Source organism: Ochotona curzoniae, unplaced genomic scaffold, assembly GCF_017591425.1.
Source record: "Ochotona curzoniae isolate NIBS_2020 unplaced genomic scaffold, NIBS_Ocur_1.0 scaffold_4701, whole genome shotgun sequence".
In the NCBI taxonomy this organism is placed as follows: Eukaryota; Metazoa; Chordata; class Mammalia; order Lagomorpha; family Ochotonidae; genus Ochotona; species Ochotona curzoniae.
Window position 1 is genome coordinate 16,855,242 of NW_024467122.1, and position 17,027 is coordinate 16,872,268.

General features: G+C 46.4%; 1 protein-coding gene across 2 annotated transcripts in view; it reads right to left on the reverse strand.

Moving 5' to 3' along the window:
- The window catches only part of SAMD4A (sterile alpha motif domain containing 4A), a 212,002-nt gene that overhangs the window by 71,532 nt on the left and 123,443 nt on the right, over positions 1-17,027 (reverse strand). For both annotated transcript variants that reach the window (XM_040969586.1, XM_040969585.1), the window contains exon 2: positions 2,408-2,926. In XM_040969586.1, coding sequence (XP_040825520.1) covers positions 2,408-2,926 — 519 coding nt within the window. The remainder of the gene's footprint in view (positions 1-2,407; positions 2,927-17,027) is intronic.

A 17,027-nucleotide genomic window follows, 5' to 3' on the forward strand; every position in this document is an offset into this window, starting at 1 on the left:
GCTTGTCACTTCCAGTACTGCATTCAGTAAATTACATAAGCCACTGAATAGTTTATTTGTAAAGTAGGTTTGTTTTAGATGACATTGTCCAGCGATGAGCTAACGTGAGTGCTCTGAACACATTTAAGGAATGACGCTCTTTAGGTTAGGTATGGTAAAGGCATTTTGACTTATGATACAACCCCATTATAGAAGAATATCTGTACTCTGCTTGACCATGGGCTTTGGCAGGTGCATCTACCAGGTGACCATGAGAACTGAAAAGTGAAGGTACAAAGTCTGGCTACCAGTGTTGCACTTTGCTCCTTTTGGTCTTTCTAAGTTTCCTTCACTTGCTCATACAGCAAGACCAACTGTGTGCTTATTGCTGCTGCTGCTCTGACCAGGGCAGGGCATTTTGCATAATTGTGTTTACCCTCATCACAACCCTCAAAGGTGGTTATCACCAACGATCCCATTTTATAAGTGGGAACCTTGCTCAAGAAGGCATAAGAACTTGGCCAGGCTGTCATAACCAAATTGAAAGCCTGGGCACTTATTGGTCACTGTGATTTCTGCCTTGTCAGTGTCCTGCACAGGTGCCCAGTCTATATTTGATAGAGACATGTGTGTACCAATAATCCAAAGGGTTTTAACATGTGATTTGTAAATGCAGTTAAGCTCACATAGACAACAAGAAGGAGTGCAGCAATGAAATTAATGTTTTAGGAAACAGACATTACCAAAATACAAGTAGTGTCAACATTACTAAAATACAAGTAAGTATTTGAATGAAACTTGCTGGAAGGGGAATGGATGCTCTTACACAGTCAGTTGGCCAACCTTCCAAGGCCCTTCTAGTTCAAGGATACCTGACTTTGAATCAGGGTTCAAAAGTCAGGAAGACCACAACAACCATTTAAACATCCTCACTTTGGTTGGGCTCTGAGGTGATAGCATGAGGTACGATTTTTCACTACAATCTGATCACCAAGCTCAAACCCTAATCTGGTCAAGGCCAACCCTGAAGGTGCAAGTCAGCAGGTGGAAATTCCCAAACAAATGACAGAAAACATCAAACTGTGAGAGGGAAGGTGGCACAGAGCCCATACCTCTCTGTTATCAATTGTTTGGAGACAATGACCAGATCTCATTGCTGACCTAAGTTGGGGGCCAGGTTATTCCATCACCTGCTTGCCACTCCTGGTCCTTCCTAGAGCCTACTGCAAATTGCCCTTAGTCCAACTACTGGATTAGGAAAGATACTGACTGTTGTATGAGCCTCTTACATAATCAACTCGTGGTATCTTCATCCCCAAACATTACCCGTACTTAAAACTAAACAAGAAATTCAAGAAAAATCTATCATGGTAATATCAGCAGAGTATCACCAGTATTTAATTGTGAAATCAGTTAGTGCAGTTATAATACAACCATCCTATGTGTCCACAGAAGCCAGCTCAAGAGGCCCAGTAACCCATGGTGCCAGGGGAAAGGGGAGGCAAGGAGAGCATTACTGCTAATTCTTCACTCCCCCCTCATTTAATTAGGGGCTTCTGCAAATTGGTGGGCCCAGCAGGTATAATCACAGCAGCTCCTATCTCCTGAAAATTACCTCAGTGGTGACACTGTATTCATTGACACGTGCAATCTAGCATCCCGGAATACTGTGGGGACAGGTCACTCTCACATGTCTGTTTTATATACAGGAATCCATGGCATGCTAATCTCTTGCCTTGTCTAAGTGGGGTGCCACAAAGGGGATTCACAGCCCCAGGGCACAACTGTGGACACGGCACTTGGCTTCCACGCTAGAGAGAAATGAGGTTTTCCTCTCCCACGCAGTTAGCATTGAGGGAGAGGCAGCTCCCAGCACTGACAGCAGGCCACAGCCTGGAACAGCATTCTCTGCTACCCATCCTGCTTTCCCAGCTCAGGTGCTGACGTGGCCCTCATCACTGGGGATGCCACAAGGAAATGCAAGGGGAGGGGCCTTTCCTGGGCAGCATTTAAAAAAAAAGAAGGAAGAAAATGTGCAAAGCCCAATGAGGCTGATTGGTTAAACATGGGTTAGAATTGAGTTTAGAGAACCACACAGTAACTCGGTGTCTGGACAAATCCAAACCCCTTGGGTGAAGATGTGAGCGAAAGGCATTTCTGTCTGTGGAAACAGGATGCGTCCCTCTTTCTTTTGGTCTGCAGACCAAATCTGGACCCATCCATCCATCACTTTAGGTTGCCCAAGTATTTTCATCTTCCCAATGAATAACCAGTATGGGGGGTGTCTAAGGATCCCTTTCCCACAGCCAATGCCAATCAGCCCCATTCTCCCAGGGGTTCAGGATGCTCCGAGCAGACACTACCAGCAGGACATGCCACACACAGCAAGTCACCAAACCAGACCATGGGAGGGGTTGGTCGCACTTACTTGTACTTGTGCTGGTTCCGATTGTATTGATTGTGGTGGGGACGGATGAGGAGGAGTAGAGGGGCACGTGGCCGTTCTCACATCCCAAGTTTTTGTCCTGCCAGTTGGAGGCGCTGATGCAAATCCCAGAATCCCGCGAGTTCTGCCACCCATTGAGCTTGTCGTCGGAGTTCTGTCTTTGGTGATAGTAGCGCGTCTGCTCATAATCCGCAGAGTCTGAGCGGCCTCGGGTCTGGCCACCGAAGCCAGCTGCTGTGCGGTCCTCCAAGTGGTTCAACCACATGGCCAGAGCACTGCGGTCCTCCAGCGAGGTGGCTGGGTGTATCAGAGCATAGGACAGCAGCTGCCTGCTCTCCTCGATGTGCTGGTTGTGTTCAATAGAGTGCGCCAGGATCTGGGGCAGCAGTTTCATATACTCAACTTTTGCATCAAGGTTTCCTGGCTTCAGCAAAGGCAGGTGAGTTAACAGGAGGGAAATCACTTTATCCTTGGATTCCTGTTGCCATTGGTTAATGATTCCTGCGAAAGAAAATATGAAGAGCAAATAAATAAGCAAGCACACCCACAATGACATAAAACACCAAGCTCAAAAGAAGATTAGAGAGTGAATCTATACATCCTGGCTCAATCGTTTTAAAATGGCCTTGTCTCTCAGACTGGTTAACTGACCTGAAGTGTTCCAGAGGCACAAGGACTTCCATGAAACCACAAGACCAAAATTATTAGATGGCTGGGGTCTTGACCTAGCCCTCATGTGTGTGTCCCATTTCATTCAACCAAGTGAGACCTTCAGCCCTGTTGTATGTATTAGAAGAATCTAGCTCCAACCTCAGCAAGATGAGGCTCAGACTGAGACATCCCCATAGCAAAGCAAGCGTTATGATGCGTGCTGAGAAACATTTCAATCACACAAAGGTGATTCGTCAAATTTCCTAGGCAGGGAGCCTTCTGGGGTGCAAAGCCTGCATCTTTCTCCTAAGTGGCCAACTCCAAAGGTGAACCTTGGGCTCAAAGCCAGCATGAACGGTGTACTCAAGACAGGACTCTGGGGAATTGCCTGATTACGTGCTATGCAAGCTTAGCACCAATGGAAATCTGGCATTTTCTTTTTAACTGTTTTTTTTTTAAAAGATTTATTTTTATTGGAAAGGCAGATATACAGAGAGGAAAGACAGAGAAGAAGATCTTCCCTCCGATGATTCACTCCCCAAGTAAGCACAATGGCCGATGCTATGCCGATCCCAAGCCAGGAGCCTCTTCCAGGTCTCCCACGCGGGTGCAGGGTCCCAAAGCTTTGGGCTGTCCTCGACTGCTTTCCCGGGCCACAGGCAGGGAGCTGGATGGGAAGCGGGGCTGCCAGGATTAGAACCGGCGCCCATATGGGATCCCGGGCGTGCAAGGCGAGGACCTTAACCACTGCGCCATCGCACTGGGCCCTTTTTAACTGTTTAAAATAATGCAATATTGACCTCTTTAGCCATTTTTAAACATTCTGTTTAGTGGCATTAGACACGATCACAGTGATGTGAAACTACTACTAGCTTCTATCTCAAGTTTGTGCATCTGCCCAAACTTAACACTAACTTCCTCCTTCCCTGCCCTCCCCAGCACCCACCAGCCACCACTCTGTTTTCTGTCTCGGTAAGTCTTAGTATTGCAGAGAAGTGGAATCACACACCATGTGTCATTTCTTGGCTGTTGTATTTCCCCGAGCATGGTGTCCTCAAATTTCACCCATGTGAACATCTGTTTCTAACTCAGAGCATCCTTCCCACTCAAAACACAATGATGGTTGTCTTGATGGGGCTTTCAAAAACATAACAAAACAAAAAAAACTCTCCCAAATCCTGGAGACCTTCATTTTGGCTCACGAATGACCCTACACGGCTAGGCTTGGCAGTCCTGTTGGTTTTATACAGTGTCTACAGGGTTTGAAGGGGGTTTCTGGAGTTTAGCAGAAGGACTTCATTCTTGTAATCAGATACAAACATCACAACACAAGCCCTAGGCTTGCAGTTGACCAGAAGTTACCAAGGCCCCTGTCTGGACTTCAAGGCCTCTGAGTTCTACAGGAAAGAATGCTATCAAAAGAGGAGCTTCAGCAGAGAAAGCAAGGGCTCGAATGAAAGGGCATGGGCTTTGAACTCAGACAAGCCTGGGCACAAATCCCAGATCTGCCACTTAATTTGTGGTGGAACCTTGGTAAGACACTTCATTTCTCTGGGCTTTAAGTGCCTCCTTAGTCAAGAGTGGTACAGATAGCATCTGCCTCTCCTCCCACTGCTGGATTTGTAAGAGGCAGAGGGTCCATCCTGTACTGAATGACGGAAGTTACCCCTTTCAGCTCTCTACATGAGGTAGACCCACACAAGTAGCCCCACATGGGTGGGTCTGGATATCAAGTTTAAAAAATCATACAGAGAAACTAGAGCACACCTGGGAGATTGTTTAAAAGAAAATTACACATCAGTTGGAAATCAAGTAGAAAGCTAAAAATGAAAGGGTTATTAAGCTGAGAGTAACAGGAGATGCACAGCTCCCTTCAAGTGGGGATTTTCTAAGGAGAGGCTGAAGAGCTGATATCAGAAACAGAGTTCTTCAAACAGAAGCACGAACGATTCAGATGAGATGAGGAAGAGAATTGCAAGATTAAAACGATCAAACACTTGGAGGTGCTACCAAGGCAGGCTAAGGGCTCAACTCGGGAGCTTGAACAGAACATCACGAGCTGTAGCAGCACTGTCCAATGGTAACACAATGTTGGCCACATGGGAAGTTTGCAACTTACCAGTGGCCACACCGGGAAATGAAAAGAACAAGGTGAAGTCCATCTTAAAGTTATTTAACTCAATACATCAAAATATCATCGTTTCAACATGTCACCAATATAAAATTGGTTCCAATATGGGATCCACAGAAAAACAGGAGTCTTTATGGAAAATGGGTTATTATAAATGAAAACCTATGTGTGAGTTTTAAAAACGTGTTTGCCACTAAATCAACTTGTCTTTTGATGCCAGTTTTCACAAGTTTTTGAGAAAGGGAAATGAGGGGAAGAAAGAAATAGAATGGAGATATAAGCGGGAAGAAAATCTGGTGAGGGGGTTCTCACCTACTGGTTCATTCTCATGCCAATCTGAAACTGGCATCTGGAAACTAACTCCAGGTCGCCCACCTGAGTGGCACAAACCCAAATGCAAAAGCCATCCCTGCTGTTTCAAGGCCCACATTACCAGGAGGCTGCAGCCAGAGCTGGTAAGGAATTCCGGTCCTCCAATAGGGCACACGGACATCCTCACAGCTAGACCAAACACTCAGCCCTCTGAACTTTTAGAAATTCTCTGGTGAACTTACGAACGAGGCCACGTACTTTATTTTGTTGTGTATCGAGTATTTGAAATCCGAGGTGTGCTCCTTCCCTGGGAGCACATCTAGCCACAGCTACAGGCTAACCAAGCCGGAAACACTGACAGGGAAGGCAGGCAGGAGGCGATGACCTCTGCAGGTGCCTCCCAGCAGCTCCCTGGCGCTAAATTTAGCTAATTGCCACCCAACGACGCAAGACAACCACCATGTATTCCAATAGGAATGATCTCCCTCTTAAAGCAACTCCGATGGGAAGAAAATGCAGATCATAACTTCCTTAGCAACACATATTCAGCAGACACCAGGCATGTTCTAAATGGTGGATATGCTTCAGATGGAGACAAAAATCAATTCATTGAAGCCTGTGGGGCATTGGGAAGAGGCCAAAGGGGCCATGAGGAAGATCAGCCCCGTGTAACACACACACAGATCAGAGATGGCGAGGGGATGCCCCTCCAACAACCATGCTGAAATATGAAAACCTGGGAACAGCATTTAATTAAAGCACTCACAACTGTGGAACTCCCTAGCTCTCTGCTAGGTCATTTCCCTGTTTGGTTATCCTGCCATTCTGCAAAAGGTGAGCCTAAAAGAAAACAAAAAAATATTAAAAAAAAAAAAAAAACCACTACCGAACAAAAACAAAATGTAAACAGGGCTCGGAGTGCAGAGTGAACATGTTATCTCCAGGTAACCCTTCTCAGCCAGGGATTAAAGGAAGGACCCAGCAGCTAAGAGGAAGGAAAGTGAGGGGCTGAGCCACTGTTGGTCCCTCCGGGGGGGGATGAAGCCTGGGAGGAAGGGCTCTTCTGGGAGAAGGGCTGGCTGCCCTCACACCCACCACCCCTGCCAGCTGACATGACTGGCTGTTGGCAGTGTGCCAGACTCTGTGTGTCTGATGGCTTCTTCAACCCTCCCAAGTGTCCATAAGGTTCAGGCATCCACCCTGGGATGCCGTTTGTTACAGAACAAACAGGTCTTGGAAAAGTTCATGCAAGTATTTAGACTGGCAGAGTGACTTGTCCCGGCTCCCCTCGCTAGCAAGGTGACAACATGAAGGAAAGCTAGTGACCAGAAAGACACACACACTGGACTAGAAGGCTATTAATACTTGTTAAATATATTAATTATATAGAATGTACAAGGCTATGGCAAAAAGTTGTAGAAAAGGGAATCGCTAGACAAGTTTATATTGGTGCAATTATATATCATTAGTATAATTAAATAAAATGCGCTTAAGTGTATAATGGTCATAAACATAACTAATAGACACTAAATATGAAAATTGAGAGTGCATGGTATTACAATATATGGGAAAACGGGGGGGGGGGTTGGAAAGGGAAATCCCTGAGTCTAAAGAAGTGTGTCATGAAAAATAAGGAGTTGGAAAAAAAAAAAGAGTACATTGATCAGGAGAGGAGTCAGGTATGGAAATGTGAAAAAAGGAGTTAGAGGGTTTGGTGCTGTGGCATAGCGAGTTAAGCTGCCACCTGTAGTTTTAGTATCCCATATGGGTACCAGTTCAAGTTCCAGCTGCTCCACTTCTTCCAGCTCCCTGCTTATGCACATAGGACAACAGTTGGAATACGGCCCAAATGCCTGGGCAATTATACCCACTTGGGAGACCCAGATGAAGATATCGGCTCCTAGCTTTGGCTTGGCCCAGCCCTAGCTGTTGCAACCATTTCAAGAATGAACCAACAGATGGAAGATGTCTCTCTTTGCAACTCTTACCTTTCAAATAAAATAAGTATCTTTGGAGGGAAAGGGAGCTAGAGACCATGCAGGTGAGACTTCCTGTGGTTCGAAACAGCTGCTCACAAACTTCAACATGTCCCTCTGGGCAGCACAGGTTTCTGTCCCTTGCCCTTCCCATTGAGAGCAGGCTGCATGGACTGAGTCCCAGCCAGCAAGCAGCATGTAGCAGAAAGGACAGCATGATTTCACGGGTTAGCTTAGACAAGGGATTGCAGGCTTTCCCTCCTTCTTTCCTGGACTGGCTGACTCACAGGGAAGCCAGCTGCTGAGCTAAAAGACAAGCTGCCCAGGAAAGAGGCCCTGAGAGGGAAGATCTGAGACCTCCAGCCTCTCCCAATGGCCCAGGGGTGGGAGGGGGCCATGGGAACGCATCTAACAACAGCTCTGCGGGCTCCTTCAGGCAGAGAAGGGGCATGAAGTATTCCAGAGTCAGTGGTGATGGTTCAAGTGCAGCTTAAGAAGTGGTTTCTGAAAGGCCAGCTGGATGGCCTCTCACATGCAGTGCTGGCATACCATATCAGTACCAATTTTAGTCCTGGCTGCTCCATTTCCAATCCAACTCCCTGCTGATAGCCTGGGAAAGCAGCGGAAGATGACCCAAAGCCTTGGGTCCCTGCTCCTCCTGGCTTCCAGCTTGGGACTAGCTCAGCACTAGTTGATACAGATATTGGGGGAGTGAACTAATGGATGAAAGATCTCCCTCTCTGTCTCTCCCTCTCTCTTCCCACAACTCTGCCTTAGATGTAAAATAAATCTTTTTAAAAGGAGAAAATAAATGGTTGCTGTTTAGGATCTGGGTTGCAGGAGAACATGTGCCAATTCTATAGGCTTTGAGTATTCTCTCCAATGGTGGCTCCTGATGGCAAGTTCACAAGCTTACATGGCAAGGTCTCCCTCCCTGCTTTCAAGGCAGTGCAGGTCAGGCTAAGAGGAGCATCCCAGGACACTGCTGGACATCTTCATCTGCACACAGGAGTCAGATCATCAGCAAGGTCCAGCCCAGCTGCCCCCAGCCTGCTTGATGGCATCCCTCCCTTTCAGGCAGCACAGAATCCTTGACGCGATTTACATTCTATGGATTCTCCTCCTTCAAAAGGCACTCAACACTATTAGTTCCTTGGTCAATTCTGTAGTCTACCATTTCCCACCCCTGTGTCATCCCATTCAGGGAATAGTCTATAGAACTGAAGCCCACAAGACAGAAGGCTTAGCGATTCCAGCTCCCCTTTTAAAAGTCTTTGGGGTGTGAAGGATGCACATGTGTGCAGAGGCACAGTGATGTAGGTTAAGCCTCCATCTGCAGTTCCAACATCCCGTATGGGCACCAGTTTATGTCCTGGCTTCTCCACTTCCCATGCAGCTCCCTGCCTGTGGTCTGGGAAAGCAGTGGAGGATGGCACAAAACCTTGGGACCTGGCACCCATGTGGGAGGCCCAGAAGAAGTTCCTGGTTTCTGGCCTCAGAACAGCTCAGCACCGGCCATTGCTGCCACTTGGGGAGTGAATTAGCAGATGGACGGTGTCTCTCTCATCCTGTCTCTCCTCTCTGTAAATATACTTTTCTAATAAAAATAAACTAAATTTGAAAAAGTATTCTCTGAGCATATGTGTTTGACCTAGTGTGTGACGGCTGTGTCCCATATTGGAGGACCTGAGTTTGATGCTCAGCTGGGTTGCTGACTCATTTCCTGCTAACATGGGTCCTGGGAGGCAGCAGGTGACAGTCCATGCAGTTGAGCACTCTCCACCAGTGCAGAAGACCTGGATGGAGCTCCTGGCTCCCAATGTCCACCTCTAGTTGTTGCCTCGGTGAGGAATGAACCCCAGAACATACTCTTCTGAAATAAATGTTTAGGATTCAATTTAAACACAGCTTTTAAATACCTACTTTACTATTTCTCTAAATAATGTGCAGGGATATATGACTTTGCTGGATTTTTAATGTGAGTAAAAGTTAATGATTTATAATCTATAAACCAATAACATAAGATGATGAGGACTAGGAAAGTGTCCCAGTGCTTCTTGGAATGACAAAGAGTGTGTTTAATTACCCAGGCTGGATTATCCCACAATGGTATGTCACTATTTAAGGGCTCCAGTTGTTGGAAAATTACCATTAAGCTACTATTTTATTATATCCTTATTTTCAGTTTAATAACATTTACTGTAAAAGGCTTTCTCACAAGTGCATGTAAACAATTTGCTCACATAATAAATGGCTGGAAATGAGGGGTCACACTCAAGTAATACTGGCTCAATAAATGTAAGAAATCAGGAATACAAGTGGTCTTAAATGGTTAAGCACTCTTTATAAGACTTTCTATTACCAAACTCAATGCTAGACACATCATGTACTAAAGGCTTCTAAATTTAGCACAACTTTGCTCAACTCAAGCAGATCTTGCCACCACTACCACACACAGTGCATCAGGCAGGGCTGCGAGTTGAGCCAAGGCACCTGAAACATCAGGGAGGGAAAAGGTAAACACCAATGAGGCCAATGAGATTGCAGTGCTGGCTCCTGCCTTGTCCAAGGTCTCTTGCAACACAAGCTAGAGCCAAATGCTGATTAGAGAAGAATCCCTGTAATTGACAAAGCCCGGGGATTCAAGCAAATTGGGCCTGTTAGGCAATCTGGAGTTACCAGGCCCCGAGAGCTGCAGAAGATTCTAAGGACTGAGATAACGCCACTCCTCAGTTCTACCGGAAACAGTGGCTGGCTTCTCTCGGTGGTCATGTCCCTGGCATGCTCCCCCTTCACTGATCAGAGCTGGATTTTGTGATCAACCGAGTGTGATGGAGGCATTCAGACATTAGGTCATATGGGTGTCGCCTCTTCTGCCTTGTTGTCTTGGTGGGTCCCTCTGGGGGAAAGCTAGCCACAGCAACTGTGAAGACACTCGAGCATTCCAGAGAGGAAGCCCACCTGGCAAAGAGCCCCTGAATCTCCTGTTCACCACCCCTGTGAAAGAGCCACCCCGGCAGGGAACACTCTCCATCTCCAGTTGGGTCCTGAGGGCAAGAGATGGAGTCAGAAGCACAAGCCACTCGGGCAGTTCTGAATTCCTGAGCCACGGAGAGCCAGGAGACCAACTTTCCTCGTGCTGAGACATTCATTTTTTGGAGCATGTTGTTACACAGTAATGGCTACCTAATACAGGAGCTTCATGCTACTTGGTTTAAAAAAAAAAAAATCACTAAACAATGCTTGCTTCCCTGGAGAGCTCGCTAAAAAAGGCAGGACCCTACACAGCAATCACGGCTCACAGAAACCATCATCACATTCTCTGAACACAGGAAGGCTGGTATTCCATTAGGCACTTTACCATTCTATGAGCAAAACCTAGGTTTCTCTGGCCTTGGCAGAATCCACAGTGAGCTTGCCACAAGCTCACTGTGAATGGTTATGGATAGTTATGGTTATGGATGGTTATGGATTTTCCATCCATAACCATTTTTTCTGCCAATACTGGCAACAGCTGAGGGCTTCTTCATCCTTGAAGGGTCCAGGCTGGGCTGAGATCTCAGCTAAGGGATCAGGCTGAAGTTGGGAATTACCTTCAGGCTTCCAGCTTGGCTAGGGCCGACTCCTGTAGGACACAGGCCAGCTCCTTCCACCACCAGCCTGGGGACAGGCAGACAGCTCCCGTCTCCAGCCCAGCTTGCTACCCCAAGATCCAGGCTGTGGCCTCTGCACCTATCTAGTGGGAGGGTGTCAAAGTTGAACCATCCCCACCGATGCTTGCTCTCACACTCCTGACCTGCTCTCCTGCTCCTCTTCCCCAGCTCTGCAAATGGCTTTTCCCATTTCCCCGGGGCTCAGGTCAAAGCCTTGGGGTAGCCTTAAAACCTTCTCATATCCAGCATTTAATCTGTCAGCAAACCCTGTAGGCTGGATCTTCAGAACACATTAGAAAAATAACAACCTGACTGCAACTCTCCTTCCTTCTGCAATCATCCCGATCATTCCCCCAGGAGTCTGTCAGTGGCTACAGCTCCCATTTGAGAAGAGTCAGCTTTTTGAACTAGAAGACAACTCATGCTGCTCCCCGATCAAAGAAACGGGCTTCCCATCCCTCTCAGAATGAAAGCCAAATCTTGAGGCTGGTATGGAGGCATAGCATCCTTCACATGTCATGTTGACATCCTACACGGGTCCTGGATCGTATCCTGGCTGCTCCACTTCCACTCCCGCTCCCTGCTTGTGGCCTGGGAAAGCAGCAGAGGATGGTTCAAAGTCTTTGGGCACTGTCATCAAGTGGGAGACCAAAAGAGGCTCCTGGCCCCTGACTTTGGATCGACTCAGCTTCAGTCATTGCAGCCATTCGGGGAGTAAACCAGTGGATGGAAGACATCTCTCTGTATCTCTCCTCTTGGTAGAATCTGCCTTTCCAATAAATCTATAAAAGCGAAACCATTGCAATGACCTATGATACTCTCAGACCCAGTCACTATCCTATCACCAATCCTTTCACTCAGTCCATCCTGCTCTTGCTAACAGCTAGATATATGTGTATCAGTGTCTTTCTCAGATGGTTCTTCTCCTAAAGTCATATTTGATACCTCTCAGCTCCACCTCTGTGTCAATGCCATCATTATATTGGGACCTTTTCTATTTACATGATTTTTTTGGTAAGATTTATATTTGAAATCCAGATTTAGAGAGGAGAGACAGAGAGAAAGAGCTTCCATCCACTGGTTCACCCTCCAAATGGCTGCAATGGCCAGAACTGAGCTGATTTGAAGTCAGGAGCCAGGCGCTTCTATCTGGGTTCCCACAGCTTTGGGCCATCTTTTGCTGCTTTCCCAGGCCACAAACAGGGAGTTGCATGGGAAGTGGAGCAGTTGGGATAGGAATTGGCACCCATGTGGGATCACGGCATTTGAAGAGAGGATTAACCAATTGAGTCACTGTGCTGGGTCCTGCATGATTTTTTTTTTAAAGATCTATTCATTTCTTTAAAATGAATTTCTTTAAAAATTCATTTCTTTCATTTAAGGGAATGTATAGTAGTTGTGTAATGGAGATTGTCATATCTAGTAACATGTCATTCAACTTCATGGCATTATAAATTTCTATTTTTCTTTCTATTGCTGATTTTGTATAATAACTTTTCATTTAAGGGGATGTACAGTAACTGTGAAATGGAGACTAACATCCAGATGTGAGGATGCAGCGTGGTATGCATTTCTGCTTCCAGACAAAGATGGACTTACAATGAAACTGTTTACTATATCCTGACAATAGGATTCTGGACTCTCTGCCATTGTCCATGCCCGCAATGATGGACATACAACTGAGTATGAAGAACTGTATGTTAGTAATGATATAGAGAAACTAGGTGGGGGGAAGGAGGGAATTGAGGATAGGATAAGGGAATATGGAACTGTATCGTAAAATGATAGCAATAATAATAAAATGTAAAAAAAAAAGGATCTATTCATTTCTTTAAAATGAAGAGTTACAGAGAGATAGAAGGAGAAACACACACACACACACTCTCCATCTATTGGCTCACTCCCCAAATGGCTGCAATAGCCATGGCTGGGCCAGGATGAAGCCAGGAACCTGGAACTTCATCTGGGTCTCCCACAAGGGCACAGGGGATCAAGTTCCTGGATCATCTCCTGCTGCTTCCCAGGTGCATTACCAGTGAGCTAGAAGAGAATTGGAGCATTCAGGACTTGAACTGTGTCCATATGGGAAATCCACTTGACCTACTATGCCACAACACCTGTGCACATGATTTTAAACTGCCCACACCACTGCCTCAGCCCTGCTTTATTCTCTCCATGGCACTTATAACCACTTGTCCTGCTCCGTGTGTAACTTATTTTCTGCCTCTCTTCACTAGAAGGGAAGCTTCATGAGAGTAGCGATAATATTTCCTTTGCCCCACATGTCTCCCTTGCCATATGAAGCACATTTTTATGGTGATATAAAATGATCCTATGGAATTTTATTTGATAGTGTGTTGCTTGACTTTGAGTTCTTACTCTAAATGTTAGCTATTTCCCATAACTCTTCTTGACATGAGAACTGTCTATAATGCCTGATATACCTAAACTGTCCATTCAACTCTGTTAGACTTCGCAGTATTCCAATTGTTTTTAGCTGTAAAGTCAAATGAAAAGGAGGAATGTGTTAAAGAGGAAAGCACAGTGATTTGCTTCATTTTTCACAACTGTCAACAGCCCCCTTCAATATTCTGTGTAGGATGGAATATAGCCCACGTGTCAGGAAACAATAGGAAAATGGGTGCTTTTCTGGTTGTAACTGACACCAATTAAAGCAATCTTCACAACAAAAATTGGAGAGGCTGAGGCAGCAGAGTGAGGCATATCTAATACAACTATTTTGCAAACATCTGTTGAAAAAAAAAAATCAAAGAAACCTATAGGTTTATATGAAGACTATCGTGCGTTCCAAACTTGTTAGGTGCTAAGTAATTTTTCACTAAAACTCCTTTCACACTGGTCTCAATGGAGTCCTAAAAATGAGGGTTGAAAAAAAAAATGTTACCTTCCTACTAACACATACTTGTAAACCACATTGTTTTTGTGTGTTTTTTTAATACTACAAATCTCTCCAGAGAGAGGCTGTCAATGTTCTGGAAGGAGGAAGCTTTCCTACTCACCGCTACCATCCTCACACTCCCAGCCCACCACTGCCTCAAACCCACACACCACTAAGCAACTCTGCAGGAACACATAATATAATGAATGAGTAATGCTCTGACCAGGCCAGAAGAAGTCATGCTTTGTGCAACATCATGAGAGCCCAACTGCAACAGTACCTGCTCAGTAAGAGCTCCAAGGCCAATGCCTTTGCTAATGTCAACACAGCAGAGTACTTGGAGAGAATAAAAAGCACCAATGGCAGAGGAGCTCAAGTCTGATTCGGCGGACTCAACAGAACAGTAGCCACTTCCTGTCACTCGTCCCTAAACCCTAGGGAGAATGGGAAGGCCAAGGGCCAACAAGTTCCACTCTAGACACCTAGGGACCATTCTCTGCCTTGCAACCACTCTGGGTCCCACACTGTCTAAAATAAACGAGGAAGTTGCTCAACAACTTACAGAGCAAAATTTCCCATCTTGAGAGATGCAAATCCAAAGTGTGAATGTGACAGCCTCGTGGTATGTTGCATAATTACATAAATATTGTCACCAAGAAACAGCACGGAGACCCAAAATAGACATGTTGAAAATGTTGATAGTAAAATTTATGCCTCACTCATTTAGGTTCGAAATCAGAAAGCCTTACACGTATAGGTTTGTGGAGAAGAGAATGGAATGATTTTGTGAAAGTGAGATATCGAGTGCATGGGCACAAATGAAGCAGGACTGTGTTTGAGAAGAGAGGACTAGCTAATGGCATGGGATGGAGTTCATGACCCTGGAACAAATCCAGTCCTGCTTTCCTGGTTATCCTTAGGTACAGCCCTATAGAGAGGGTGAGAGGTACACACCCTTCCAGGTTCCGCTCAGCTGTGCCAACTGGGAGCTTAGTTTCACCTGTTACTTACACACCAAACAGGTTAGCAGGCCTATTAACCATTTTTTCTCTTGATGAGAGCAGCTACTTTCTCATTGCTGAATTCCAAATGAGTAACAAGAAGAAAACGCAGGAAGGATAACAGTGAGAAGGGACAGATCTCGGATTTAGGAATGGGAATTTAGGGGACAGGTCTCTCTTTCTGGCCCCACAGACCCAGAGAACAGGGAAGTGAAGCCACAGATAAATGGTTGGGCCAGAGCCAGGAGCCCAGACCCCCTGAGGATCTTGGTTTCAGTTGACTTGGTAAGAATCTGCAGCACAGACAGGAGCTCAACACCTGCAGGTGTTAAGGTCTGTGGACACAGGCCTCTGGTCATCCTTCCAGAGTCTCCAACACACCTTCTAGGATTCTAGAACAATGTAAGGATTCTGAGCATGTAAGGTTGGGAAAAGGCAGGGAGGAGGGACACAGGGGATGAAGAGCAGCATACACAGCTAGTTGCTGGGAACAGCTTTGTCCAAGGAGAGCAGGTGTGACCAGTGCCATGGTTTGCTATAATGGGGAGGACACACCTGACAGGCCCCATTCCTGGAGACCAGACCCCCTGAATCCTACAGAGGAAGGTAGATGGGAGTCAGGGGCCCCGTCTGGGGACTTGGGAAACTGACCCCTGCATACCCTCTCTTCCTCATCCTCATTCCAGCGTTAAGAGGACACAGCCCCCAGACGGAGCTACCCCTAGTGCGAAGCCCAAGATTGACAGGTTAACCTGCTGTCCTGGTGTGGCTTTACACCCCCATGTGGAGGAAGATGCATTTGTTAATTCATCAGATGTTTCTCTGCAGTCCTTACGGAGGTAGATGGCCTGGTGCTAGGGTTTGTCCCTTGGAAGAGGATGCACAGTGCCAGAGAAAGCCGTGGGGAAAGCATGTCTCCATAGAAACATTTGTAACACGAAGGGTTTGGGGAGAAGCTGAACAAACAGCAGGGTAGAGGAATACTCTGAGAAGACCTCAGTCTCTGGAACCAACCTATTTTCTAGTATACCCCAAGCCCTTCCAGCTAGAATCTAACCTGCTATTTCACAGAAAAACACAAAAGTCTTCTGCTGTTATCGCCAGACCACTGGAGACTCAGCAGTTTCCTGAGATGACTATTGATCCTGGAATATTCCTGTTGTTGAAATACACCAAACACACTCCACTTTCCCCTTCCCCAATCGTCACCCATGATGGAGCTTCAGTCCACCCCCTCCCCAAATCCTGCTGATCTTCTCTGGCCCTGCACTGCTTTCTCCCTAGCACAGCTGTGCTCAATGACATGCGATGTGTGACACTGCCTTTTTTTTTTTTGCTACCAGACCACCAGACCGTTAGCTTCCCAAGATTGGGAATGGTGCCTCCCCATCCTGTGCCTCTTACTCCCTCCTACACTGACATCACAGGCTTCCTAGACAAGCTATGCCAAGAAGACACACATTTGTATCCCGCTGAGAAAAGATCATTTTCATGTACCTCCTTATCGCCGTCTGCTGCTCCTGATGCAGGCGCTAAATGTTCATCGCAGGCACTTCTGGTCCGCAGCACCATGGTGAGGGGCGACAAAGCCTTCAAAAGACCTCAGCCCAAAGATCACCAACCAGCCTCCCTTCTCAAACGGCTGCCCCAACACTCAGCTCTCTCCAGGCCACGTGCCCATGATCCACTCCCACCCCGAGATTTGACTGCTCTGACTTGACCATGCGCATGTACACAGGTGGCGTGGATGAGTTTCTGAGCCTAGGATGCTGGTACTAATTATCCAAGATGCGCCTGATGATGTGAGGGCCCATCAGGTGCTCTGAGTGATGGAGCAGGGAGAGGGGAATAAAAAGGAAGAGGATGAAACGCAGTGAGTGAATCAGAATATGGGCTCCAGCCACGTTGTCTGAATTAGGACATCTGGGGAATTTATTAGAGACACCTGACAGGATCGCATCTTAACCTGCTAAGTTAGA